This window comes from Phycodurus eques, chromosome 23, assembly GCF_024500275.1.
Source record: "Phycodurus eques isolate BA_2022a chromosome 23, UOR_Pequ_1.1, whole genome shotgun sequence".
In the NCBI taxonomy this organism is placed as follows: domain Eukaryota; kingdom Metazoa; phylum Chordata; class Actinopteri; order Syngnathiformes; family Syngnathidae; genus Phycodurus; species Phycodurus eques.
Window position 1 is genome coordinate 3,852,976 of NC_084547.1, and position 27,905 is coordinate 3,880,880.

Sequence of the window (27,905 nt, forward strand, 5' to 3'; positions counted from 1 at the left end):
AAAAGTCATCTTTTTGGGGGGGCTGAATGTTGACGCTCCATATCCCAGTTTTGGGAATTTAATAGATGTCATCAACTTTGTATCTAGTTTGTTTTTCAATTTTTTATTATTATTATTTTTATTTTTTTGCCAGGCTCGGAAGCTGGTTGGGCTGAAAGGCAACTAGTTGAGCCAGAGCACGGTAATGCAATTGTGCAAAAGAAAAAGTCAAAAGCATGTGACTGTGTGCATATTCTACCCCCCCCCCCCCCCCCCCCCCCCCCCCCTCTTCCCCGCAGGGCTCAGAAGGAGCTGGAAGGAAAAGGAACAATGCCACCAAGAATCAAGCGGGACCCAAATGTACCCCCTGCTGGATAAATATTAGACCAGGTGTGTCAAACTCATTTTAGTTAGCCGGCCCCGTACACTCCAATTAGATCGCAAGCTGGCCGGACCACAGTATTTGTGGCTTAAAAATCCATCAACTATTCAAAGTTTTCCCCATTGTTTTGGCGCAAATAATTACAAGTACTTTTGGAAAATATTCACATTGTTCATTATCTTGAAATGTTTTTACCCCAAATTATTTCAACAGTATTATGAATTCAGTGAGCGTGCACCATTCAGTTATGGATCCTTTGTAAATGTATGCATACAAATTTAAGTTGTGGCAGTGCATGGGGGGGAAGGTTCCAGCAAACCAACCTCTTTTGAAGTGAAGCTTTTAACTGAAATTTTGTAATATTCAATGTCTTAGAACATTTTTACAGGAGGTATTTATTTTCCCAGAATTGTAGTGTGAACATGCCACACCAATTTATATTGGTGTGCTCCTGAAACTTGGCATCGTTTGACCTATACAAGTGCATCAGTATCATTTAATTTCATTTCAATGGTGAACATGAGGGGGGCCGTGTACTGAGCTTTGTGGCGCGCCTTGGTTGACTCACTATAGAAGTTTGTTGTTTAGTAGTGAGTCTGATTGTAATGCGGGCGGGCAGGCAGGGAAAATGTTGGTAGAGCTGCTGGTTGGACATGTTGGTTGGTTAAGTAGTCTTTGTGAAGGTTGGAGATGGTCTGCTGGTTGTTTGGCTTTTCTTGGTCCAGAGCAGCTGTTTGTTTTGAGTTGACGTGTACAGTGCGGGCTTTGAACAAGCAATCCATCGTATTGATCAACGCAAATGAAACGCGTGCTGTGTTTTCAGGGTGAAGGAGACGATTGCGAGCAGCACTAAGAGGAACTGGACCAGGGTAAGAACTACATAAACAGACACATCAAGAAATGACCACCACATTTGTATTGCAGTTACACAATCACACTGTTGTCAAAATGCTGTTGAGTTCTTACTTAAGGCCAATAGTGCATTTGTCTTAGCTTTTCACAGGAGCTGTCGCCGTCCTAACATTGGCGATCAGACAAACATGAAGAAACTTTTACAACTTAAAAAAATAATAAATCAAACATATGATGCTGTACACAGTGGTGGTTCTTGGAATCCGGCCCCCCCTAAAAATACCCTTGGACCCAGTCTGGCCACCCCGCTAAGAGCAGGCTAGAACCGCCACTGGTTGTACTGTATTTGTTGTATTTGAGTACAATAACTGCTGGGATACAGTACATCCCTGGGTTGCATAGTCTGCCATCTGCTAAAAAAAAAATTGATATTAAAACACCAATTTTAAAACTGGACCCCTAAAATCCACCGTTTTGGTCACTTCGGATACGTATCCCTTTACTCAAAATGGAGCCAACCAACCATAACCGGCGACTCGATGTCACTCGGTAAGCTACCAGGAAATGCAATCTGTCAAGGTATGTAAAAAGTGTCCATTTTCACTGACGAGTCGTATTAACTTATCCCTTGAGTGTCATAAAAAAAAATGCGACAAATTACGACAACACATGAAGCACTTCTTATAAGAGAGGACCCGTTTTGTTTTTTTGGGAGAGAGGCAAGCAGCATTTGTGTCCATGTTGACAAGAATATCAAGCATTAATGAGGAGCTCTGAGATAAACAGAGATTAAGACCATGTCAAAGTTTGGTTCAGTTTCATTCAAATATACATAGCACGCACACACACACACACACACACACACACAGACCTCAACATATGCCGCCACCAACCGAAAAAATTCCCTTTAAAAAAAATCGCAAAAAAAACCCTCTGTTGACGTACAGTAACTACTCGTAACATGTTCGCAAACCCTGATGAACATCGGTCATGAGCTCCAAGTGGCCGCCTTTATAAAAACACAAAATCACAGTCGTTGAAACAAAATGGCTCCTTTTTACACTTGACAAGAAATAAAACTTCACAACAGGGAATCAGTGCAGGATATATCACCTCCTCAGGGGTTCCCCCCCCCCCCGTTCTTTTTTTTACTACAGCAGCCGGTTTGTCTTGTAATAATTTACACACACAGCTACGGTGAGCCGTTTGGAGCGTTTCTTCAATGTCCTTGATTTTCAGGGATATCGAGGAAATTCTCAATGACTTTCCATACGCAGCCTCACCTGATACAATTCAAGGAACGCAAAGACTTTAACAGACAGCCGTGAGTTGAAGAGACTTTAGCAGTCCGTGCAGGTGCCTGAACCCAAATAGTTTTTGGGAAAGGTTTTAAATGTTAACGCGACATTCGGGTTTTCCCTTTCGTAGCGGGCGAAAAGGAGGAGAAAGAAACTCATCTCCTCAGAATGTGCAGTGGCTGGTTTGAGGATAGAAAAGAGAAGGAAGGCAGGAACGTCCGTTGCGTCTCAGAACTTCTTGGGGCCCCAGGCGTATCTCTGCTTGGGCGCCACGGCCTTCCCGAACGTGAGGAAGTCGTCTGCGCTGCTCATGTCCAGCGCCTGGGAACAAGCCAGGAACACAAAAATCACCCGCCGCGCTCTCATTTCGTCGCTCTGCTTGTCTGCGTTGCTGCTCCGTGTGTGTTTAAAGTCGCAGTTGTTTGAAAGTTTACAAATACCGTAACATCTGTGCTAATTTCTGTCAGCATGTCAATGGCGTTTTGCATTATATGTTAGCGTTGAGCTAGTGGACTTGACACAAAATTATATGGTTTGGTGACACATTTTGGTGTTTGATCATTGATCTAGTTTTTCATAAAATTATATACGGTAGTCTATATAGCAGATTTTCAGCTACCCTGGGATCGGGCTTCTGGAACGTTCTTCTCGTGATAAACCGGAATTCACTCATTTTATTTATTTTTTGTTCTCTGTAGAACCTAACCTTCACTTTTCACAAAAAAAATAAAAATAAAAATTCAACAATTTGTTGCTTTCGGGGATATTTTTGTACCCTAAGATGCCACCAAAGCCCTGGCTACTAGGAAAATAGTCATTGGCATCAAGGAAGTACAGTGCAGTGAAAAAGTATTAATTCATTCGTATAATTTTTTAGGTTTTTTTGGGCATATTTCTCACACTTAAATGTTTCACGGCACTCTAAGTTGGAGTGATACATCTTGACTATTTATGCCCTTTGTATGAGGAGGAGGAGCTAAGTTTGGCCTGGGTTGTTAGCGGAAATGACGCTGCAGGAGTATGTTTTTGCTCTGCTGAGTGCCTACTAAAAAGCTCAACTGCACACAATTTATTTTTAGGCTAATGTTGAAATTATTAAAGTGTTTTGTGGTATATTTACACTTTCAGCTATTAATATCGGCAATTATAAACTGTCTCAGGTGCTGTCAGGTCTCACCTTGTACTCTGCGGCGTTCCAGGGGGCGTCGCGCACCACGAAGCCTTTCGCCGGAGTCCCGGTACCATCTTCCGGCCCCCCCGTGCCGCCGCCGCCGCCTCCCCCGCAGCGCGACGGAGGTTTCATGTACGCCGCCAACCTCGCGGTCTCTGTCATGCTGAGCAACTGAAAGAGTCGCGGAGGAGAAATTGGGAAGCGTGCAAGTCGTTTTTTTTCTTTTCCCCTTCACTTCCTGTCAGCGGAGGCGTTCGTCTCTCACGTATTCATCCTCCAGGTTGAGCAGGTGCTCGACGGCGTTGTCGACCGTCTCGGGAAGGCCCGTCACCGTCACTTTGTCAGGTTCGTCGGAGCCAGGCGGAGGAAACCGGATATCCACCTGAAAAACCCCACGAGCGTGTTAAAAGATGCTGTCCGTGGCAAACGTACAACGTGGGAAATAATCATTTCATTCCCTGGCGAATTTGTAAGTTTTCTCTCTTCCAGAGAAATTCACAGTTTTAGGTTTGATTGATTCATTTCATTTTTTCTTTCCAAAATTTTGTTTTGTCTTTATTAGGAATTATTTCCCATCTGTCCAAGTGTTGCGGCCAGACCTTGAACTCCTCCATCAGCTTGCGGACGGCTTTGCCGCGGGCGCCGATGATGCGGGCGTGCGTCCTGGGGTCCAGGGGCACGTCTTGGCTCACCATCTCCTGCAACTCGGCCACAAGTTGCCGGATGGCCTCGCACGCCTCCTCCACGTTCCCCTCGTACCCCGACACCACGATCAGGTCCTGAGAGAGGGAGGATGGCAAACAAACAGACGACTCGAGAGAGATGAAGGTTTTAGCGGTGTGACGTCTTTTTCTCTGCTTTCTGTAAATCTGTACAACCCAACCTACGCACTCTTTGAGATGTGGACGATTTTTCGTCAAATGTCGGGAGCAAACATTTTAATTGCAGGCGCGAGATGGTGACATCGAACTTCTCAACAAGCAACAGTTTTAGTTTAATGTAAAATGTAACATTAAACAAAGAGAATTACATGTGTATTTAACCAAAGCAGATAACTTTGCCCAATGAACGTCTGCTAGCGTAATGCTAACACACCATAGAAGAGCTAACGAAACTAACATTGATGTAGCGGTACTTATAAACCTTTCAACAACTTATGTATGGCACTTTGTTACAAAACCGGTTGTTTCTTCAGGTGCTGAAAAAATAAGTTCCGTAGTTATCAAAAAACAATTTTGGCCATTCCATTTTATATTGGGGGATTTGTTTTAGCAATAGTTTTACTGTGAAACAGACACGTTTTATTAAGATGTTATTGTAATACATCCAACAGGACGCCAGCGTTTAATGCTACTCAGCGCCGAGTGTGGCGTGATCCTCCTGTGTTGACTTTGCCATACATATAGCGCCCCCCACTGGAGAAACCTCCGCCAGCGGCCACTGGGTTCAGCCTGTCTGATTTTGATCCACATCAGTAGGCCACGCACCTGCTGCTCGTCTCCTTTGTCGGGGAACTGGATGTTGACGTCGTGGTCTTTTCGGATCTGAGAAACGACCGCCCCCTTGCGACCGATGATCTTGGGATGAAACTTGGGCTCGACCGATACGGTGGCCTTGAAGCTCCGCAGCGCCTGCGAGGAGAGCACGTGAGAACATCGCGGGGGGGCTTTTGTGGAAATGTGTGCGCCCACCCTGTCCTCCTGCTCAGCTTGAAGCTCTTTGGCCCGGCTCAGCAAGCCCCGCTTGGCTCGCTGCACGTTGGCCAGCAGGCCCGTCACCCGGATCGCGTCCTGCCGCAGCTCGGGCTGCGGCACCCACATGTTGACCTGCGTACACGCACACAAACGACCTCGGCTTGCAAAATTCCTGGAAGTTTCAAAGTTGCAAACTGGCCACGGGGATTTACATCAATTAGCAGAAATAAACCAGACATTTACAAAACTCAACAGTGGCTCTGAACTTGGGAACCGTTACATAGTTGGGGAAAATACATTTTAGCTTAATCCTGACTAAAATAATCTGATTTCATGCTCGTACTGTGGTACCTTCCCAATCCTTGGTCCATGTACTAGTACATTGTTTCAATCTGTGGAACTCGTACTACTAGCGAAGCACTAGATGATACCGAGCACCAGTGTGCCAAGGTTGTCCCACTCGTGAAGAAAAAGAGTGTACTAGCACATGGCCCGAAAGTTGGACATCAAATAAGCCAAATGCTTGCCATAAAGATGTTTCAGCATTTATTTTCTATCCTACAACATGTAGCTAATATTACTCATTTCATTCATAATTTAGCGCACCAGTAGGATACGGAATTAATGCTGAACTCTTCTGATGAAGGCAACAGTCGTTTTCCCAAACTTGTGGAGTAAATGAAAACCTCTCTTTGCTGCCGACTAAAAAGAGACCTCAATTGTATAACCTCATATTCCTCCATCATCTTTCGGATTCCGCTGCCTTTCTGGCCGATGATGTAGCGATGAAGCTCATTGGACACCTCCACGTCCTCCGTGATGGGCACCAAGGCCTGAAGGAAGAGGATGGGGGAGGAAAAGTAGTTAGTTAGCGTACGTAGCCAGGGACATGCAGCTTTTTACATTCAAATGAACGCGAGCGCCTACCAGCAGGGCAGCTTTGGCCACCTCACACTTCTCGGCTCGCCCCAAGATGGCGACGACGTCACACTTACGGGGGACGAGCTCCGCATCTGGACAGACATGGCCGCTCTCCTGCGGCGAAGCCTTTTGACCTTGACGGACGATGATTCAAAAGAGTCAAATGTAAAAATACCGTGAAGCGCCGGACTGACGCGAGCCGGTTCGGCACCTGCGTTGGCGTCGTCTCTCTCCGGGAACTTGATCTGGACCTCGTGCTCGCGGGTGATGTGCTGAATGCGGCTGCCTTTGGGCCCCATGATGGCGCGGTGGTAGCGCTGAGGGATCGTCACCTCCACGCTCACCTGGGACTCCTGCTCGGCGTGGGGAGAACAGAAGACAACCACAGGTAACGACAACATTGTAGATCATCAGCGGTGTCAAACTTGTTTGCGTCACGAGCCCCATGGGACCGCTTGGAACCAGCGCTTGTCCTCATTAGGGTCGAGGGTGACCTGGAGAAAATCTCAGATGACATTTGGCAAGAGATCGGGTACACCTTCGGCTGGTTGTACACCTCAAAACTGTGAAGTGGACACGCCATCCGTGACTCCGCCGTGCTGCTCAGATCAAATACCCTCATCCCTCATTTATTCATCCACACACTCTACACGAGCACATGCCTACAAAAGGCGGGTGTGCTCTGTTTGAGTGACGTGAACAACAGCCCACGCGGTCTTGGAGTAAACGGGCGAACTTCTGCTTTAAGCATTAGGCGCTGTGCTCCACATCGATGGTCCCATGTAGGGAGCGCAAAAGCGGATCCCGCTGCTTCCCAGAATTCTTTGCGGTGCTCTTTTTAACTACAGTACTGTAGTTGTAGGAAATCAAGCTAAACATTGCTCTTTACTTTTGTTCCTCCCCATACTGTTCTGTGTTCATTAGCTATACGTCAGGCTAGGTTGGTATTTGTAAATCTATTTCACAAAACTCTCGACTGTGGCTTGTGTGTCAAACAGTAGCATTCCGGTCATGTTCACTTGGTGACTTGCCAAATGTGTGAGTCAAGGTTTCTTTTTCCTGCAAAGTCAAAGTGGCCATTTTGTCCTTATATGTAACATTGCTTCCATATTGGAGTAAAAAAAAAAAAAAAAAAAAACATCACAAATGCACAATAAGTGAGGGATTGCTATAATGGATCATGAAAAATAAATTGGATTTATTAGTCAGCGCTGCCTACCAGGTCCTTGATGATCTCCCGTATGCGTTTTTTGGCGGCCTCCACGCAGTCCTTGGCTCCCTTCAGGGAAACCCGTTGGCTGTTGGCCCCCGTGCGAGGAAAGCTGACGGCCACGCTGCCATATTCTTCGGCCAGCTTCCGCAGCACCTGGCCTCTGCGGCACACAAAATGGCGGTGGTGGCGTACGTCCACATCCATGCTATCCTCCACCACGTCATCCTGGAGAGGATATTTAAATAACACACGAATGTAGTAAAAGTATTCACACTCAGTACATAAGTAGAAGTACAGATACAAAAAAAAAAGGGGAACAGTAAAAGTACTGTACGTATGTAAGATGACAAAAGCAGTCCCGCTGTACTTTCAAGTTTGTTACTTCCCACCAAAGATCATAAAATAACTAATAATAAAAATAATTTCATGTGGATTACCAGGTTTTTGATCAGGCATTCTAGTTCCTTCTGTGCCTGACGGACGGCTTCCTCTTTCCCCACAATGGTGATCAGTTCCTGCTCGGGGTCGTCAGGTGACGGGAAGATGATGCGTGCGCCCGTCCTGTCCCGTACGCGCCGAACGTTGGCCCCGCCGCGCCCGATCAGGAACTTGTGGTACTCCGGTTTGGCCTGCAGTTCGGCTGTGAAGTTGTTGACTTGCTGAACGGACGAGACCAAACGTGGGTCATGAAATGAACATGACACCGTTAAAAAGCCGACCTATCACGGCAGCTGAAGAAGAAACACAAACGCCCTCACTCGGCGCTGCCGCGACTGCATTAAGGAGTATAAAAGATGATGTATTGCCTGATAAAAATCGGTTCATCCTGCACGAAAACCCGGGTCTTTCGGGCAGAGCGAGACTCGGCCTCAAACTGGCCTTGACTGGATTTCACCTGTCTGATTTTGAGCCATTTGTCTGGCTTTCTCCATCGTCGACCTTCGCTCACCTTCTCCTCAGCCAGCTGCAGCAGTTGCTTCTTGGCCTTCTCCACCTCGCCGGCGGGCCCCCTGATGGTGACCTTGTCCGACGTCGAGGCCTCGGAGGGGAAGTGGATGTGGACGCCGCCGCATTCCTCCATGACGGCGCGGACCAGGCAGCCCTTGGAGCCGATCAGGGAGTTGTGCAGCTTGGCCGGGATGGCGACCTCGGTCTCTTTAATGTTGGCCTGGAAAGAGAGACACACACAGGAAGGGGAGGCGGCACTGACGACGCGTGTTGCTCCACAAATCGGACATCTCGCACACAAAAGACGAAATGTTTTCTGAAGGCACCACGAGTAAACTACAGCTTACATGTCCCTGTTCTTAGCCTCTGCTCAGACTCACCAGTTCTCTCTGGATGGCGAGGATTCGATCTCTGGCCGCCTCACAGTTGCCCTTCTTACCCGTGATGGCGATCATCTCGGAGTTGCTGTTCTCAGTGGGCAAGTCGATCTTGGTGTTGGTCTCCTCGCGGATCTGCCGCCAAAGACATCACGTCTCACTGGTCTGAGGACACAGGACCCTAATCCTGCCCCCAAAAATATCTCTTGCACCTTACCTTTTTGATGTTGGCACCACCTTTGCCGATGATGTTTTTGTGGAACTGCTTGAAGATGGGAACCGAGAGCGAGAAGCTACTCTCTATCTGCATTCAGGCAAAGGCAGTATCAGTGTGAATCAGGCCAAATACTTCCTTTTGGTGGTCGTACCAGGTCGGCAATCATCTTCTGGAGGAACTTTGCGCACTTCTCCACCTCGCTATTGGGCCCCCTCAGCTGAACAACGTTACTCTTCTGCGCCGGGTCAGGGAAGTTGATGATAACCTGGAGGTCGACTGGATTAGAAGTTCATTCTGCAGCGGCGAAGGAGCGACTCACTTGAGGAGACGGCATTCTCACCTCGGGGAACTTGTCTCTGACTTCTTTTATCTTCTCTCCCTTCTGGCCGATGATCGTCCGATGGAACTTGTGCTCCACTACCAGATCTTTGGTTCGCTCATTCTCCTGAAAGTTGTTTTTTTTTTTAAACTTCTTCTCGCTATCCCTCACAGTAAACGTTGACTCACCATTCTTTGAACCATCTCGATGAGTTCCCTGCGAGCCAGCTGGACGCCCTTGGGGTCGCCCTCGATGCGGACCAGGCTGCTTCGCTCAGAGTCCTGCGGGATTCTCACCGAGACCTTGTACTGCTCCTTAATCCGGTTGACTGGAAGGTGGTGAAGCATGTGACGATTTATGATTATTATTTTTTAAAGACAATACTCACTATTGGTGCCGTTCTTTCCGATAAGATGTCTGTGGAAACGCTGGTCTACGATGACCTCGGTGTGGTCCATCCTCACCAGCTGGGGACAAGAAAAAGACGTCGTGAGAGAATTTAAATCAGGCAAAAAGGGAACCAGGCAGTCGACATTCCCCACAGACCAGGTCCTTGATGATTTCTTGTATCTGGGCCTGAGCCTGCTGCACCTCCTCCGTCGGCCCCTCCAGGTTGATGCGCTCCTCGCCATCGGTGAACTCAATGTGAACCTACACACACAAAACTAGTCGGTATCAAACCGAACAAGTGTCCCCTAGAGTTTAGCCCCGCTGTACCGCAGATTCCTAGCGATCGGTTCATGGGCTTTACAGCATACAGAATGCTGAAGGTTTTGCGCTAACACTGACTGTTATTTGGAACTGCAGACAATTCCCTCAACCTTGACAAGGGCCCGAGTTCATTTTCATTCTCACGTACTCGAGGCAGCTGCTGTGTTATCCGCCCGATGTTTTGTCCCTTTTTGCCAATAATGAAGCGATGCAGCCAGGCCGGAGCCGTCACATCCATCACCATCACACTTCTGGCCTGCATGGCGACAATTAAGGACGGGGGGGTGGAGGGGAGTGAGGTTTGACACGTCTCTTGAAAATATGAAATCTTTTGAACTACCAAGTGATGTCAAAACAATTTCAGGTTGCATCTCCTCACCTTGGAGTAGACCTGCGTGAGGGCCGGGCCGAGCTCGTCGGGCTCCCCCCTGAGGATGATGGTCTCCGAGCCGGAATCCAGCGGGGGCAACTCCACCGACACCCCCGTGGCCTCCAGGATCTCCTGCAGGGTGTTGCCCTTTGGGCCGACGATGTACTTGTGCTGCGACTTCTTCACCTCCACGGAGATGGTGGTGGTCTTCCTCTTCTGTTGGGTGAGAAAAGGGCAAACGATTTAGCTCATAACGAACATTATGGCCGTACTATTTTTTTTCCACATTTCCCATGGGGAGAAAAAAAAAAAAAAAAAAAAAAAAGAAATCCCATTGAAATGAATGGATACATTTTCCGAGGTCCTTCCACATATACACGTAACTTATTTAACCAGTTTGAAGTTTTGTAACTTCAAACTGTTCAGTTCATTCAGGATATTAGAAACTACTTTCCACGCTCTCCATTTTCAAAATTCCCAAAGTGATAAGAGACATTTTGAACGTGGAGTTTATTTTACCACATTTCTCGACCAATTCAAACCATTACAACTTCAAAAGTTGAAGAATACTGAATTCAGGCCGCTATTTGTGACAGTCCAAGAATTCCCAATTTTTGCATCAATTCCATATTTTCCACGAGAAAATACCCAAACGAAAGTAGATATTTTTGAATCAAAATTCTTTACGTTTCAAATATTCACATGTCAATGTCTACACAGAAATTGCATTTTGCAGTTCAGGAGTTCTCAACCTTTCGGGGTCCCCCATGTGCGCCCCTAAATGCCACAGGATTTTTTTAAATATTTCAACCTCTGTATTTAGGATTGGTTTCGTAAAAAGTAACTTCACCGAACCTTGTCGTCGTAGACGGCACGTATGCGGCCGAGCGCCAGGGCGACGGCCTCCTTCTCCCCGGCGATGACGATCTCGTCCTTGGGCAGGCTGGTAGGGGGGACGCTGATGCGAGCGCCCGTTTCCTGACTCAGCTCCTGCAGCAGCCGGTTGTGTGGGCCGGAAATGAAGGGGTGGAAGGCCTTCTCCAGGGGGAGCCGCTCCACCGCGCGCTTGTCCTGACGGGGAAAGAGAGAGGTGAATAGGAGAATGCGCCGTGACATCACACGTTCTCCGATGGCACCGCGAGTAAAAGGAAACAAACCCTCCCGTGTTATTTGATCAAGGCAGGACGATTTGAAGAAAAAAAGGCAAATGCCTAAATGAATGATTTTCTTCTCGTGGGGTGGGAGGCAAAGCCGGCTGGCCGTAATTTATATTTTAACGGGTATGTTGATTCAAAAATAGACTCGGTGGAAATTCAGACATTGCGGGAGTGGCTAATTCATTCATGAGATGTCAGCAAAATGTTTAAACTGTTATGTCTAGCCGAGCCTACCGTTTTTTCCTTCAGCGTGAGAAAACTGAACTGATTATTATTGGCCCCGCCAGACACGGACAACTGTTCAAGGACACCGGTCTACGTTTTGCTAAAAGTGACTCAGCAAAAGAATCTCGAGTTACACTTGAATCGTCACCAACTTGCGTTTGTTCATCTTCTCAATGTCGCTAAGATACGGCCCACTGTGTCCGTGAGCGACGCGGAGACTTGAGAACGTGCTGCTTTCTGGTTTTCCCATGTCTGGTATTAAAAGCCTGCAGTGAGTACAAAACGCTGCAGCAAGACTCTTGACTGGCACTCGAAAATGTGACCATAATCCTATCTATGCTGGCCCACTTGCACTGGTCCACACGAGATGCGATTTGAAGGTTCTGTTACTGGGAAAATAGGACATGACTTGGCGGTACATTACGTTCTATCCCGAGCCTTACGGCCACACCAACCGCAAGTAACACAAAAATGTATCGAACGCAGCCGGCGGCCCTTCGCCGCGTCTGACCTGCTCCGCAGAGATCAGCAGTATCTCATGCCGCGCCTTCTCGATGCCCTCCTTGGTACCGGCGATGCGGATGTCGGCGCTGGGGTCGTCCGGGCGCGGCACGACGACCTTGGTCGCCGTCTTCAGCTCCAGTTCCTGCAGCTTCTCGCCGTTCTTGCCGATGACGAAGCGGTGGTGCTCCTTGGGGATGACGACCGCGGTTGAGGCCTGGGGACGGCGGGCGTGAGATGAACCTGCGCTGTATTTTCAATATTCAAATGTATTTTTCAACTGACTTCACCTGAGTCTGCAGTCGTGCTACGATCTCCTTGCGGGCCTTCATGACAGAGTCCACTTTGCCTGTGACCATGACGGACAAGCCCTGGTCTTTAGCCAGGGACAGCTCAATGTGGGCTTCTGTTCGCTGCATGATGTCCAAGCACACTTTGGCTTCTTCGCCCTCCCCGAACTGGCTGTTGTCCTTGTAGCGGCGCTCCTCGAGGGGCACGTGGAACACCTGAGACGACGACGCAGGTCAGATTCGAGCTTACCGTCGCGTTCGCCCTCTGACAGAATCGAGCGAATTTTGATTTTAAGGAGCGGAAGGTTTGCTGACAGGCCAGCAAAATCGAACAAGGACTGCGGGTTAAGTCACGAAGAGTGTCCAATGTCCTCGTCGGCAAACCCACCTGGGTGATGACGGAAGCTTTGATGGGCCTGATCTTGCTCCCCCACGCGGGGGCCGCCTTCTCCCCCGGCGCACCCTTTTCTGGCAGCGGAGGGAAGGCCTCCAGGTAGGTGGGGATGTAGGCCTCATCCTCCGGGACGCAGCCTGCACCACAGAGGTGAGAAAAAAAAACTAATCCAGCCACGTATTCATTTTGGGAGGCTCACCATGCTTCCTCTATAACACGTTCATGTCTTTTGATCACAGAAAAAGTGTTATCGAAAATAGATGAAGGCATGGATGGATATTCAGTGACATAAATCCAAAAATATTACCTATAATCTCCTGGTCCTTCAGGCCGCTGCGATGCTCCGCAAAGCTCTCGGCGGTCAACACTGCCACTGAGCTCATAGTTCAAGACTTCTTCCGCTATTCCATTGAGACAAGGCAACGGCAAAAGAATAAAAAAAATGGCATAACCGCCGACTGTCTGGCGAGGGAAAGCAACTCCGCAGACTTTTCGCTTTGTTTATTAGAGCTGCTCAACGCTGGTGCTGTTGCTGCAAGCCACACCAGCGTCTCTGCAAGCAACCCTTCACAAAACTGGGTCCGCAAAATAATTAGCCACAAATTATGCGGCTTGGTTTTTTTTGTAACATTTAAAAAAAAATAAAAAAATAAAAGTGTATATGTACATATAGGGATCGGCGCGCCAATTAAAAGCAACATACTAAACAAGGTAGTTACGCTTCAAGGGGAGTTAGCAATTTGGCTACATCTTGCAGTTTTAACACTATTATATATTATTATTTATCAAGAGGGACTTATTTAGTAATCTAATTTAATAATCATTTTCAATAATATCCTCGTGTTATTATCTATGATTCCACTGTTGAGATTTTCCCCATGGTATTGTTTCAGTAGGCCTATCGGGATCGAGGTACTTTACGCGGATAACGGCATCAAAAGTCCGAATTTTGCAACTGTTACAACACGGGTGCGGAGTTCTACCTGCAAAGGTCAATTGCCAGAAAGTCCGTCCAGGTAGCGGCTCCCGTCGGCGCTTCAGTGCCAGTCTTTGTTTTTCAGCTCCTGAAAGTGCGGCAGATCAAAACATAAAACAGGCTGGAAGCGTAAAAGTTTCACGTCATGGAAGATGGGTACATACTGCAAACCCTTTTCCACTATTTTATAATGTTTATATGAATAGGAGGCAACGTTGGGAAGACGACTTTGAAATTGTCATTGTTTTTTTTGAAGTAACTACAATTGGAATCAACAGAAATTGTGAGCTCTTTGTTCCCTGCTGTGTGGACACGGTGATCCGCAATGTGTGCACAGCACCGAAGATAAAGATGTAAGTTGGCGAAACTCAAAAGTTGATTTTGAGTCACGAAGCTGAGCTGTGAGTGAATCCACCTGACAAAAAAGTTCATTATCACGTAATGTGTAATTACAGTATACGCATAATTACCCATGTCAGCCTGCTGAGCCTATTTAAGCGTGTAAACAAACCACAGCGGTAATTTAAGACACTTATTGTGGCTCAATTTGTCGTTTAATATTATCTTTAAAAATATATATTATTTTTTCTTTCTAAAGTGATATTGTCGGCAATATCAAATGTGTCAATCGTATTTTTTATTTTGGTTTATTTGAGAATCGTGCGCTATTTAATAAGAGAATAAATCAGAAGTTTCTCACTAGTTGCAGTAGTTGAGTAGCTTTATTTTATTTATTTTTTAACTGAGTGTTTACTCCGTTACTCGGGGGGGGGCTTTGATCCAATCTCCTGCCGGTCGACAGCGTTCCTAGCTCGGGCTTTCACCGTGGTCTGCATGCTCCCGTCTCAGCCGGTTGAATTTGCCTCCGCTCATCATAGTTTTCCTTTGAATTAACGTCACTACGGGGATGAGGAGGAGCAAAGGCTTCTGCTCACCGGCAAAAACAATAACAAAACAAGCTACTGGCCCAGATCGCCCGCTCCGGCGCACTAGCTCCGGGGGCGATCGGCTGCGTCTTCTTTATGCGGGCGAACCGGCTTCCTATCTAACGCTCCCATAACGATATTGTCGCTTCGACAAGAATGTTAAGAATGGCAAACAAATGTTCTGTCCTACCTTGCAGAGAAACAAAAAAAAAATGTAGCCGGGGGTATGCGTTTGACAGGTGATGGTGTAAACACAGACGTGATTGGTCGAGGAGCGCTTCCGCTGACGGCCGCGGAGTGATACCCCGAAGATGCGCTGCAGTCAAAGACAGTCGAGCTAATTGCCGCAGTATGTTTACGCCACGGGAGCATCCAAATAAAATAGACCACAGGGATTTTGTCACCGTCATATTTTAACCAGTGCTCAACAACTACCGTTTTAAATATATTTGGTAGTTTATAGCTATCATTGACAAAGACAAAAGTTGATTATTGGCGTGCACGCAAAGTAAACTTGACATATTATTCTCCACTGTGTCGCGTATTTTCCGTTTTGGACGCTAAATGGAAGTCGAATTCCACGTAAAACAGGTGGTGCGCGACTTCATTATTCATAACAAAGCGTCTATTATTCCACATTCAAGATAACATTTAAACGCATCAATTAATACAGATTTTTTTTTTTTAACCAACAACAATAACGCATTACTGCATTCCAAATGCTGAAACTCCGACCAGTTTTCACCAAGTTTCTGAGTACGAGCGAGGTGCAGTTTATTAAAACCGTTAAAATGACCCGGGGTTCGGTGTCGTCGCCTTCACGACAAAAGACACTAATCCACAGTGTGCTCAAGCAGTCCGTAACGGTTGTGGTTTTACTTTGAAATCCATGCCGGAAGTATTGATTGGAGTGGGGGTGTTGCCCCGCCTCCAGTCCGCTTCACTGACTCACTCAGCGGGCAACAAAGAAGAGAAAGGCAACCACTTGGGGGGCTATGGAGACTGCCACTTATTTCACCTTTTTATATTTTTATTATTCATTTCCGTCGGTAGTTACATAGACAGACCTTGGACTTTATTATTATTTTTAATAAATACAGTCTACATATGATGTAGCAGTTTCGTGCCGACACAGCAGCCGATCTACTGACGAGTAATGTTTGCTTGTGTCCGAACAATCCAGGTGAGTTTAGTTTTCTGTGTGAAAATATATTTGTCTTTATTATTATTATTATTATTATTTTAACTCGACTGTTTACTTAGAATTGACAACTATGCCGGGGCGGTTCGGTGAAAAGTCCGAACCGAAAGCACCTGCACCCTCGTGGGGACACTAACGTAAATATTGTAAACCGCTACCGAGCGATAGAATACACCCACACTTATGAATCCAGTATTGCCCGACGTAAACTCATTAAAAGACGCGCAATTTCCTGCTTAGAACTGCTGGGGCAACAACCGGGTGTGTTTGGTGTTTGTCATTTCTTTAAAAAAAAATATATATATATATAATTATTAATACAAACAAAAGGAAAGGGTTAAAGTTGAAATGACAGGTAATAATGACTATGTAATAACTTCTCATGAGATTGGAAGCCACAGATTGCTAAATAATATTTAATGAGCATATGAATGCGAAGTGCGCGCCCAACCCTTTTGTGTGCCTGCGTTTTTTTGTTTTTGTTTTGGGTTTTTTTACACACTGGTTAAGGCCTTCAGCTTTTAGAAGCACCCCTACTTTTTTTGTATGCACACTGATGCATTGGTTTCCACAACAGATGGTACACGCACACACATACTGAACACACTACATTGTGTTAATGCAAGCCCCCCTTTTTTTTTTATTTTTTTTTTAAGGCACTTAAGGATTGTGCACAAACCGGCCTGATTTCAGGCATCACGCCAGATTCGATATGCATTGGATTTGCGTGACAAAAAGACTTTCAGGAATGAATGAGTGACCTACTGACCCGGCCCGATTTTGTGTGTTAAGTGTCCGCTGGACTGGAGGTTGGAGGTATTGAGCAAACCAGGTCAAAGGGAGACAAAAGGGGGGATGTCAGAGGGTGTATCTCGAAAATATTACAGTTGAGTTTTCAAATAATACAAAAAAAATTATATATATATTTTTTAAGTCAATGTTTTTTTCAGTTTTCAAGATTTTCCCCATTACAAGTTCGCCCCATTTTTGTGTTTAAACCCATCGAAAAATGGCATATTGATCCATTCAATGTATTGTCGTCGATGTCAAGTTTTGTTTCCTCCCTTGAAAAAAAAGAAAAACTCCAGAAAGCAAGCTTAAACCTGCTCCTTTCCTAAAGAACAAGTTCACTGACACAGTGGCGCACACGCGTCCTTTTCCAAACCGGTCCGACGAGCTGGTTTACGTTCTCATTAAAAAAACGACTTGTCTTGCCTGAACCTTTCATTATAACCCGCAGACGCTCACACGCTGCGTAAGATTAAATTTTGATGCCCAATCGAAGACGACTCATTTATTTTAATGGCTAATTGACGGTCGGTTGTCTCGGATTGGCACAGTACGCTTGATGAATTATGGACAAATCAAAACAAAATGATTCCTCCGCAGTGTTTGTCTTTGACGTAGCGTAAGAAGGATTTGCGTGCGTGAGCGCCGGCCACGCTCGGCATGTTTGTATTGGATCATCTGTCATAATATTTATTTTTTTGCCTCCAAGGGTTGGATTTATTCAGGTATGTTGATGTTTTGTTTGTCCACGCTAATGTCCTCGAGACATTTAGCCACTCAAAAGTGCTCAATTTTAATAACAGCCTTTGCTGTGTGGATTTCTCCGAGAGGCACTTTTTGTCAGATATCTGCTGTGCTTCCATTCCCTGGGCCCACAATGGAATGGAAGCACAGGGAGTGCACGACTCCTTGTGCAAATTTCATTTTCCTCTGCAAGCCCTGTGGTAATTCAGCTTGTTTATAAGAGATCAGGATATGATTATGCTGTAAATGTATGCAAAAAGGATGAGCAGATGTGCCTCAGGAAATGATATCTCAAAACACCAAGACTCTTGTGACATTTTTGTTTGATGGTGACCTTCGAATATGTAATATGTGCTTTGGCACATTAAAAGTTGGGACGTGAGTTCTGTATTCCCGTACGGTTTATTGATTTAAAACTCATTCACTGCCAGCCCTCCCAGTTAACATGGATATTTGACTTTAAAAGCCGTCAATGGCAGTGAATGAGTGGGCACTTTCCTTTGGTAGCCTCCAAAGGAACTGGACAATTGGACTCAGCGTGACAACCGAGACCAATTTGATCTCTGTTTCCCTCAACAGGTGTGGATGAGGTGTTCAGGTGGACATTTTCTCTCAGAGCCTGGCCTCTGATTGGAAGCACATTGCCGGAGAAGACGCCATCCAGCCAGCATGTCTGCCCAGGAAGCAGCTCAACCGTCCGCAGTAGCCCAGTTAGCCGAAGTCAAACGCAAACCGGAGCTCCCGCCGAAACCGACGGAGCGAATGTCCTCCCTCCCTTCGGAGGGCGACGACAGGGCCACGAGCCCCTCCAGCGTAAACGTCAAAAGGATCGTGAACAATTTCAGCCAACACAGGATTGCGCTGGCCAACGCAAATAAGACAAGGGAAACGAGAAGACAGCCGGTGTTAAAACCCAAGCTCCAGCCGCCTCCGCTGCCCATGAAGAGGACCCGCCCCCCGCAGGCCAAGAGCACGGACTCAGAGGACGGCGACAGCATCTGTGCCGAAGGAGGTCGATCAGGTACATGTGTGCTCATTCTCATAATACTATAGAACAAAAAATATATATATAATAATCTGCTGTGATGTCACACATTCTGCAGGTGTGTTCCGAGAACCATAAACAGGTTCTGTTGGTCACATGACTACTTTCACATTTGATGTGTGTGTGTTTCAGCCCTCAATATGTTCCACACACATTGAGGACTGACAATAAATGTACCATCCCAAACTTGCATTGTGTCAATCATCGTTTTTAACAAGGAATTTAGCCATCTCGTATCGTCATCAAAATAGCAACATGACACCGTCGGTCATATTTTGTGCGCTGTTGTTTGATTTCAACGTAAACGGTTCTCTTTGTTCCCGACTTATGAAACAATATCACTTCCCTTTTTTTTTTTTTTTTTTTTTTTTTTTGGGGGGGTAATTCCCCGAAGCTGGAAGATGTGACCCAGTGCACGATCCCCTTTGCCAATTACAAATACACATTTTACACATGACTTACTGTGTCATGTCAAAAGAAAAAACAAACATTTCATGTAGCCCTTTTTCATTTTTTTTTTGGGGGCCATGTTGTGGCCAAACATATTGCCCATGCCAGAAACTGCCACGGACTATCCACTATGGTTTGCGTATTGCTTAAGTGGCTTACAGCAGAGGAGTCCAAAAGTCCGGGCTGCATAGTTTTTATTTGCTCGCCGCATATTCTGATGATAAAATTAAACGCTGCCCTCATCAAGAGGTTATGAGATCAAATGTCCAAGTGATAAGACAAAAAAAAAAACATTGAACGTTGCAAGATATCGCACAAGTACTAACCTTGTATTTTGCCTTGTCAGCGATAACACCAAGCCGAGATGTGGCCCCGAGTAGAAAACCACCGACATCCTTGGCTGACTGCACTGCATTAGCTAAATCAATAAATGTTTCTAGATATTGGTATAAAACTGCAAACGCGATAATGTATTACGCAGAAGCCAGGCAACTCTAAATTCCCATTTTCTTGACCCCACAAAAATCAATTGGTTAATAATTAGGTGTGTTGTAGTGGGGGTTCACTTGAGTGAACAAATGGAATCTAAAACCCCACACTCACCAGTTTCCATTTATTTGGCCGTATTGGATTTTAGCACAGCGGCTCCGCAAACGCTGCATCAATATTTGAAGACGCCACTTAGGCTCTGTGCCGTGTTTGCGAAGAGAACGGCTGACTCGACAGTCGAAAGTGGAGCGCGGGGTACCTGTGGGTGACACTAAGCGGAAGGGTTTCATGTTGCCTCTCGCAGACCCCGATGGGAAAGAGGTGGAGACCCGGTCCGTCAGCCGAGAACCAGAGGACGAGGATCATCCGGATGGGGCTCCCGGCTCCTGCTGCGACCCGAGCTGCTGCTGCGTGTGCCACCTCCGGCGACCCGGCATGAAGCTGGTGTGGGTGCCGCTGCAAGGGGAGGACGGCAGCGAGGGCGGAGACGGCGCCGAGGTCTTTGAGGAAGAAGGCCCCGACTTGGCCTGTTCGGAGGACGGCGAGACGGCCGACAGGCGTGTGGAGGTAGAAGATGAGGTACACGAGGGGAGCAGCAAGGTGGATGACGAGGGGGTCACGCGCTACTATGCTAATGAGGAGGCGAAGCTCGAAAAGGCAAAGTTCCATTCGGATATTATTTTTGCCGAGAGTCCCAAAGACTCTCGGATCCCGGACCTCATGTTCTTGTGTCTCGCCCTCAGGTCTCCCCTCTCCCCCCCAAAGAGAATACACTTGTGCCGGTTATCCACAAATCTACCGAGGAAGAAGAAGATATTTATGAGTCCATAATCCCCACGGTTGATCCCAATCACAATAAGAAAGCTGCTCAGGAGGCGGACATTCCTCAGGTCAGGGTGCCCACGCCGGCTCGCCGGGTTAAGCCTCCAGAGAGCCAGTGGGATGCCGGTTCAGAGTCCGCGGTTGATGAGGCGCCGCCCGCCATCCCGCCCCGCATGCCCATGACTCAGGACACTCGCAGCCTCGCGGCGGAGGCCAGCCCCCTTTTGCCTAGCAGATCCCCGAGGGCAAAGACGGATTTGAGCAGGGACAACAATCACACCTTTGTGCAGAAAAAGGGTTCGTAACCAACAAGCACTTTTACTTGAATCGTCCATGGTGGAAACGGTGACGAGTATGCGCTTCATCTTTTAGAAGGAGAGAACAATGAAGCAGGGAAAGAGGATTCGACGGAAGAACCGTGAGTTTTCGCACCGTCTCCATTTGCATACAGCGAACAAATCGTGTACCGTATCTTGCTCTTGTTCTTCCCGTTGCAGGTCTCTGACCAAGCCGACAGAACTTTCCAACAGCTGGAAGTCCCGGCTGCAAAACGGTGAGTCGGAAAGTACAATAGAACCTCCGCTGTTCGTGGGGGATAGGGACCGAGCCCTGTCGCGAATAGCGAAAAACTAATTTGCCTATTTTAATGGTTTGAACCAAAATACACCACAAACTCTGATCCCAAACAAGCACAAACTCATCGTACAACATTGCCTTTAGTAGTAAACAGCTGACAGATTCTCAAGATTTTTATTACGACTCAACTGAGCAAAATTATACACACGAGGCGAAGACTCAATCGTAACTTCTAAATTTAGATCCGTCCCGACCGACAACATTCTCTGATGTTAAAGTCATGTTTTATTTGGACTTCACCTTCAAAACCCACGTGACTGAAGTCGTCCAGTCATGCTTCATCCACATACACGAAATAAAATCAGTCGTTTCCAAAGCAGACTTTATCCGTGCTCTTTATTTTATATGACGTACGCAGATTTGCAGGTGAGGGCCTTCTGGTTGTTCCCTCCAAAAGTCGAGGGTAAAAACTCAAGGTGATCAAGCACTCTCCGTCAGGGTGCCTCGACTTTGGAATACAGCAAATGTAAAGAAGCTTCCCGAATGTGTGGATTTCCAACTTCAGCAACAGTTGTTCATTTGTCACCCCATCAGAGCCTTTGTACCAGACCTACCGGGCCACTGTCATCACCAAAGAGATCTGCCGGCAGACGGTTTGCCGGAACGTCAGCACGACGACCACGGACTACGCCGTAGACTTGCCGACCCGGAACGAGTGCACCTTGTGGCAGAACCTCCCCGCGGTGCGGAACAGTGGCGTCCTGGAGCGGCTCACACCCGAACAGTGCAAATATCAGGAGGCGAGCGGGAAAAGCAATGAAGTCGGTTCTTCGAGACGATCCAGAAAATGAGATGCTTATCGTGTGCTGTTCCGTGCAGACTATGTTCGAGGTTCTGACGTCAGAGACCTCCTACCTCCGTTCGCTACATGTTCTGACGGAACACTTCCTGGACAATCGGGACCTGGAAAGGACGCTGGTCATCAGGGACAAGAGACCCCTCTTTTCCAACATTCTGAGGATCCTCGAGGTCAGCGAGAGGTGAGGAGATTCAATTCTAAAAATATCTGATCGCGTCAGTCAGTCAGTCAAAATTGCAGGAAGCGTTGGCGATAAGAGCAGAATTTGTCCGTAGGTTCCTGAAGGACCTGGAGGACCGTGTGTTTGAAACCATTGTGTTCGCCGACATCTGCGACATAATCCACTATCACTCCCAGCACAACTTCCCGGCCTACATCGACTACGTCCGCAACCAGATCTTCCAGGAGAAGACCTACACCTTGCTCATGTACGGAGAGGCTTCGCTTTCTGTTTTCATAACCATAACACGGACCGCATGCACGGAATACCTAGATGTGCATGTGCTACAGGAAGGAGAACACGCAGTTTGCCGCCGTCATCAATCGCCTTCAAGAGTCACCTCAGTGCCAACGGTTGCCGTTCATGTCCTTCCTGCTGCTGCCTTTCCAGCGGATAACGCGCATCAAAATGCTCATTGAGGTGAACAACGGAGTCATGAAGTCACGAGCCACATGAACACTGAACTACGATACGATAGGGCCTTGAAATAAATCTTCTATCTCCATACCTTGACAACGAGGCGCTCTGCAAAGGGATCAGTCTTGAAACATGCTTTCAGCAATCATCTTTTAACATGAGTCTCTATTTCGAAAACAAATTCACTTACAGGATCTTTAGCCGTTATTTGTAAATTTGGAGGCGGGTTTTCTCGATTTCTGCTGACACCAAACAAGCTCGGAAACAGTTTTTGCATCCATTTCCACAGAAATAATAGAAATATTTTGTTTCTTTACAGACTGTGAAAATAAGTTCTACCTGTTGGAGTAAAATCCCTTTTGTCTGAACATCCATGTTGCTGAATAATAATAACAATCCTTAATGAACATTTGTTCAACGAGGGAAATAACATGAGATTGATTCCGGAACTTCACGAGGTCACGTTTTGAACTGCCGAAGTCGCCCAAAAAAAAAAAAAAATAATTCTGACCATATCACAAACCAAACATTTTTATACGCAAACGCAACTAACCTCAAACTTATGCCGTTGTTTGCATTTTGCTGGAGAGAAATGTGCGAAGTAGAATGCGGTTGCTTGTTGTTCCAGAACATCCTGAAGAGAACAAAAGAGAGGACCAAAGAGGAGCAGATGGCCTCCAAGGCGTTAGCCTCCGTGTCGAAGGTAAACACTTCTTGCGTCTCGATCCTAAGGTGACGTCGACATCCGACTCGTAGTTTCGGGTGCGCTGGGTAGAAAAAGGAGCGAATCTGACGTTATCTTACAGATCATTGATGAGTGTAACACGGAGGTGGGGAAGATGAGACAGATGGAGGAGTTGATCCACATCTCCCAAACTCTCGAGTTTGACAAGCTCAAGGTAAGCAGACGCAACGCAGCATGCCGTTGGGATTCCGTACTGTGTATTTGGGTTTAACGTCGTAGGAGTGGGCGAGCACGTCTGGGGTTCGAATCTCAGCTCTGGGCGTTTCCACGCTCAACCCAGTCTGTAAAGCGCGTGGAAGTGTGTCTATATCGGAGACTTCCACCGATTGCGGAACACGATTACACAACAAACGGGTGTTCACTGTACGCAAGTGATTTCCAAGAGTCCACATTGCTGCCTTTGCAGGCCATCCCCATCATTTGCCAGACTCGATTCCTGGAGAAGAAGGGAGAGCTCCAGGAAATGTCCAAAGGAGGAACTGTCTTCCAAATGAGAGTCAAGTTCAATCCCATCTACGTTTTTCTCTTTAACGACCTGCTCATCATTACCACGAGCACCGTCAAGAAGGGGTGAGACACTTCTGACAAGCGTGCTAGCAATCGTGCTAAACTAGCGCGACCGCCGCTATTCCGCTGCGTCACCTGCCCTCGTTCCAACAGCGCGGAGCGCTTCGTGGTGCTGGACTACGCCCACCGCTCCCTGGTGCAGGTTCAGCCCCTGGAGGACGAGAGGAACGGCGGGCCGTACGAGAACTGCTTCACGCTCATCCTGCTGGAGAACCACAACGGGCGCATGACGGAGCGCCTCATCAAAGCCCCCTCCAAGTCAGTACAGTTCAAGCAAAATCTTTTACACCACTCATTCGCAGACCGGACCGTCGGACGCCGCGTGCAGTCGCCAAACATTGTGAAAAGCAACACATCATCAGTTTTTCGTCAAGATCGGGCCCAAATATAGTGAAGCGCCCAACTGTCAAAACGACATCATTCCGTCAGCTAACGTTCAACACTTCAGCTCTGTTTCGTCTTTCTGTAGCTTCGGTCTGTCAGGGAACGCCGTCTTGAGATTCAAGACTTTGCAGTCAGCTTCGTTAAACATCTCGGCAAGGTCGGTTTTGCGCGGGCTCGCCCTGCCGATCCCGCCCTGCTCACTTACCGGTCTACAGCGCCGGAACGCAGTTCGCCAGCAGCATGTCTTGTTGGTGGTCATTTTTAGATAAATGGCCGACGTGTCGGCAACATACCGCCGATGAGCAAACGCTCTCCCGGCGTACGTTTGCTGACCGGACTGAAGCGGCGCTTTCCAAAATCTCAGAGAGAACTCGTCTCTCTTTGCCTCGAGACCCCTCGAGCTCGATTCTATGTGACATCACCTTGAAAGAGTTTTGCTCATAAAGCTTAGTGACATCAAGATCTTTGCCGAATAGTACCTCACTTACGTGCCGATTTTGCTATTTATACATCAAATCCAAACGATTTTCTTCCCAAACACAAAACAGTTCAAATGATTCCGCTCTCTTTTTTGAAGCGAGAGGGGTCGCAAAAGTTGCAAATTTGGCAAAACGGACTCCTTTTGTAAACTATTCTTTACGCAGCCAGGAGTCCGTGAGTGGGGACACACTTTGAACTATGGACGCCTCTTCCCCCAAAAATATCCTGACTTGTCGTAAACTGGAATTCATCGATAAAAATAGATGAATCTCCAAGCCACGTGTCCCCCAGTGTCACGTTTGATTCAATGTCTTCACAACCAACGTTTTCTGACAGGCCAGACATGCACAGGTGGATGGGAGCCTTCCCCAGCAAAGAGGAAGATGATGTGGTCTACGACGCCTGGGGTGAGCACGTCTAGGACCAAACCGTGACGCGGTTAGTTTTTTACTTGACGCATTCATTGTGTGCGTGTGTCAGACTGTCCTCAAGTCCAATGCGTGGAGCAGTACGCGGCCCAACAGGCCGACGAGCTCAACCTGGAGCCCACTGAGATCGTCAACGTCATACGAAAAACAAACGAGGGTGAGGAGGATCCGTGTCTCGTTCGTTCTTTCCATTTTCAATTGGCAATCGCAAAAACGAAAAATAGGACTTATTCTGTTCTTTGTTTTTAAGACTAAGGCACACAAAAACGGGCGGGAAAAAAAGACCGATTATGAGTAAAGCTACATTAGCGCGTTAGCCGCCACAATCAGTTCATCCTTTATATACACAAGGAATACAAGTTCAATAAAAACTGCATCTGAATAAAGGTTTTCATCCAAACAGTTGCAAATGTATTCAACTTCAAAGTTAAATACAACTGAGCTGAGCACCGATTCTTTCGCTTATCACACTGAGAATCACTGTTACATTCAAAGCAAACTACAAAATATTGAATAACTTTTATTTCTTTTCGATTGCCAATGAAAACTGGACGTATTTGGGAGATTTTGCATCTGCTATCATTAACCCGGACCCCTCCCTCTTCTTGCTTCTCTTTTGAACCTCATTACCGCCGCAATCGTCACCCCAACACATTAGCAGTTCATTGATTTTTCTTTCCCTGCATGAACAATGCTTTTCCCCTTCCCGCCCCCTTTTGTCTGCTCGCCGCCCTCCGCGGCCCCCCTACAGGCTGGTACGAGGGCATCCGCCTGTCGGACGGCCAGAAGGGCTGGTTCCCCGTCAGCAACATCATCGAGATCACCAACGAGCACTTGAGGCGGCGCAACCTGAAGGAGCGCTATCGAGTCGCCCAGGCCGCCAGCCAGGTCACGACCGTCAAGAAACTTTAATCAGGATGCTCACATTGACATTTTTCCGGCCACGTTTCATCATGCACGTAACTCGTGGTAAAATGGACGATTATTTATACTACTTGAGTCTTTTAAAACTGAAATGGAATGTACACAATCCAACACAATGCTGTAAAGTGGATATTTTTAATGTGTGCGCGCAGTAATTATAAAAGTGTCAAACAACAATAACAAGCAGAACGGTTGTTTGGGTACTCAAGGTTGTTGCTGTTCGTTCCCCAAGAGACAGGAAGACGTACGTGCTCGGCCTCAGGGACGTCGCTCATCCATGGATGGCGGCGGGATCGGTAGCAGGTATTCCTCATAATGCTCCACGGCGTCGATTTGCCTGAACTCCTTCCATCCCGCGCCACTCGGAGGCGCAGCTGCAGCGCCGGGCGTCCGCTCGTCCGTCGGACCGACGCCACCCCGGGCCTCCTTCGATTTAGTCAATTCCCTTTCATTCCCGTGGAAAGTTTCCAAAACGATATTTCGCAACCTTACCCGAGAGTCTTCCGGCCCTTGGTAGCGCAGTTTGAGGAGACAAGTGATCGCCTGGTCCTCCTCCGGGCTCAGCCGGAGGACCGTCCGCACGCCGTCGCGGGACATCTGCGTGGGGCCGCCCAGGTCCCTGAACGCGTGCGGCCCACGCCGGAAGGGGTCCGCTTGATTGGGAGGAGCCGGGCTTGTGCACATGAGCGGCGGGGGAGTGTTGAGCCGGAAGCGACTCGATGCCGGCTGGAGAGAAATCGGGAATGTGTCGGAAATGACGAGGGCGAATTTGTACATTCGGCGTGGGCAACCGGTCGTGCTCCGCGGCCACGTTTGAGTTTCAAAATTCATAGGCCAGGTTTTTTTTTTTTTTTTATACAGTTAATACAATAATTCATTCAGTTCTAACATGTACTGTATATGTGTAAAGCAATTAATACATTACGTAAAATGGATTTACATCTGTGGTTTTTACACTGAATACATTAAAATATTTTAAGTATATATATCAAATGTAACATTTCTTCTACACAGAATATATCAACCACCAATTTAATGAATCGACTGTAGTAAAAGCACAATTCAAACTATTATTACACAATCTTTTTGAATGTGTCCGTAAATATGTAAACAGTTTTGCTGACACAAAATATTTACACTAAATCAATCAATACATTGTGTTCAATGTATTTATTTTTTTTTAAACTTTGTGATACCGTACAATGTATTTGAGATTTTAAAAAATAATAATACGTTTTAACTAATACATTCTCGGGAGAGAAAAACAATGCAACATCTATGATAGGTAGCAACTATTGGCAGTCTTCCGTCTGGATCTGGACAGTGGGCACTTACCCCCAAATGTTTCACAGTGTTGGGGATCAGACTTCCCCACGGGGCGGACTCAGTGGAGAAGACCTCCGAGGAGGAGGATTGACCATTTTGAGAGGTGGCGAGACCTGCAGCCACGAACAGGGCCATGCTCGAGGCCTGCTGCAGGGTCCTGCTGCAGGAGGGCGGCTGCACCGCACGGCGGGGTCTCGGTTTCGGGCGGACGTGGACGCCACCGGCGCGAACTTTCTCGCTCATGGTCCCGACACTTCTGTTGTTGCGCACGTTCTGAAGAAACTCCACGAAAGAGTTGCCGCAACTGCCGGAAACGTGTTCAAAACTGCACGTCGGCAGCGCCCTCGCGTGGCTTCAGTTGCACCTGCACGGGCGTAGGGGAACGTGACACATTTCAATCAAACACATACAAATATTATTATTATTTTATTTTTTTTGTTAAGTGTTTTGTAGCTGCTTGAGTACCGAAAACAAAACAAACTAAAGTATATAACAAAATCTTAAGTGTACCATTGACG

The 27,905-nt window shown here is 47.1% G+C and overlaps 3 protein-coding genes and 1 long non-coding RNA gene across 10 annotated transcripts; 2 read left to right on the top strand and 2 right to left on the bottom strand.

Annotated features, from left to right (window-relative positions):
* Nucleotides 1–379: 379 nt before the first annotated feature.
* LOC133397852 (uncharacterized) lies at nucleotides 380–7,459 on the top strand. The gene is made up of 3 exons (XR_009767699.1): nucleotides 380–1,230; nucleotides 3,672–4,151; nucleotides 4,245–7,459. It is a non-coding gene; the product is annotated as an uncharacterized LOC133397852 (long non-coding RNA).
* hdlbpb (high density lipoprotein binding protein b) lies at nucleotides 1,259–24,618 on the bottom strand. Of its 7 annotated transcripts, XM_061669220.1 has the most exons (29): nucleotides 24,435–24,618; nucleotides 23,087–23,300; nucleotides 14,003–14,083; nucleotides 13,327–13,420; nucleotides 13,014–13,156; nucleotides 12,626–12,841; nucleotides 12,346–12,552; nucleotides 11,308–11,523; nucleotides 10,462–10,668; nucleotides 10,231–10,338; nucleotides 9,918–10,022; nucleotides 9,760–9,838; nucleotides 9,560–9,699; nucleotides 9,393–9,497; nucleotides 9,204–9,317; nucleotides 9,053–9,139; nucleotides 8,839–8,970; nucleotides 8,460–8,678; nucleotides 7,948–8,169; nucleotides 7,517–7,735; nucleotides 6,509–6,650; nucleotides 6,304–6,431; nucleotides 6,105–6,209; nucleotides 5,374–5,508; nucleotides 5,170–5,313; nucleotides 4,282–4,461; nucleotides 3,948–4,064; nucleotides 3,689–3,853; nucleotides 1,259–2,832 (listed from the first exon to the last, which is right to left on the bottom strand). In XM_061669220.1, the coding sequence occupies exons 4-29, from the start codon at nucleotides 13,400–13,402 to the stop codon at nucleotides 2,740–2,742; spliced, it is 3,804 nt and encodes a 1,267-aa protein (XP_061525204.1). In that variant the 5' UTR covers nucleotides 13,403–13,420; nucleotides 14,003–14,083; nucleotides 23,087–23,300; nucleotides 24,435–24,618; the 3' UTR covers nucleotides 1,259–2,739. The 7 variants fall into 7 exon arrangements, with proteins under 7 accessions (XP_061525204.1, XP_061525198.1, XP_061525201.1 ...); XM_061669214.1 differs by having other exon boundaries at nucleotides 5,170–5,508; XM_061669217.1 differs by lacking the exon at nucleotides 23,087–23,300 and having other exon boundaries at nucleotides 5,170–5,508.
* arhgef15b (Rho guanine nucleotide exchange factor 15b) lies at nucleotides 15,624–26,898 on the top strand. Its single transcript, XM_061669221.1, is given in 17 exon segments — nucleotides 15,624–16,104; nucleotides 18,235–18,676; nucleotides 19,944–20,333; nucleotides 20,336–20,758; nucleotides 20,834–20,879; nucleotides 20,959–21,014; nucleotides 21,632–21,837; nucleotides 21,917–22,077; nucleotides 22,172–22,324; nucleotides 22,407–22,536; nucleotides 23,162–23,236; nucleotides 23,340–23,432; nucleotides 23,685–23,848; nucleotides 23,939–24,103; nucleotides 25,046–25,116; nucleotides 25,190–25,294; nucleotides 25,889–26,898. Coding segments are annotated over 16 exon segments (2,751 nt in total). The 5' UTR covers nucleotides 15,624–16,104; nucleotides 18,235–18,324; the 3' UTR covers nucleotides 26,050–26,898.
* LOC133397851 (uncharacterized) lies at nucleotides 26,210–27,731 on the bottom strand. The gene is made up of 2 exons (XM_061669222.1): nucleotides 27,397–27,731; nucleotides 26,210–26,787 (listed from the first exon to the last, which is right to left on the bottom strand). The coding sequence occupies exons 1-2, from the start codon at nucleotides 27,628–27,630 to the stop codon at nucleotides 26,320–26,322; spliced, it is 702 nt and encodes a 233-aa protein (XP_061525206.1). The 5' UTR covers nucleotides 27,631–27,731; the 3' UTR covers nucleotides 26,210–26,319.
* Nucleotides 27,732–27,905: the final 174 nt, after the last annotated feature.

Bases quoted from the DNA above. Each gene is read 5' to 3' on its own strand.
- hdlbpb (XM_061669217.1), bottom strand. From the start codon at position 13,402: ATGAGCTCAGTGGCAGTGTTGACCGCCGAGAGCTTTGCGGAGCATCGC. The intron at 10,339-10,461 runs GTGAGGAGATGC...GTCGCCATGCAG, and splicing joins TCACGCAGGTCTACTCCAAG to GCCAGAAGTGTGATGGTGAT. The intron at 9,700-9,759 runs GTGAGTATTGTC...ACCACCTTCCAG, and splicing joins CGGAAAGAACGGCACCAATA to TCAACCGGATTAAGGAGCAG.
- LOC133397851 (XM_061669222.1), bottom strand. From the start codon at position 27,630: ATGAGCGAGAAAGTTCGCGCCGGTGGCGTCCACGTCCGCCCGAAACCG. The intron at 26,788-27,396 runs GTAAGTGCCCAC...ATTTCTCTCCAG, and splicing joins ACACTGTGAAACATTTGGGG to CCGGCATCGAGTCGCTTCCG.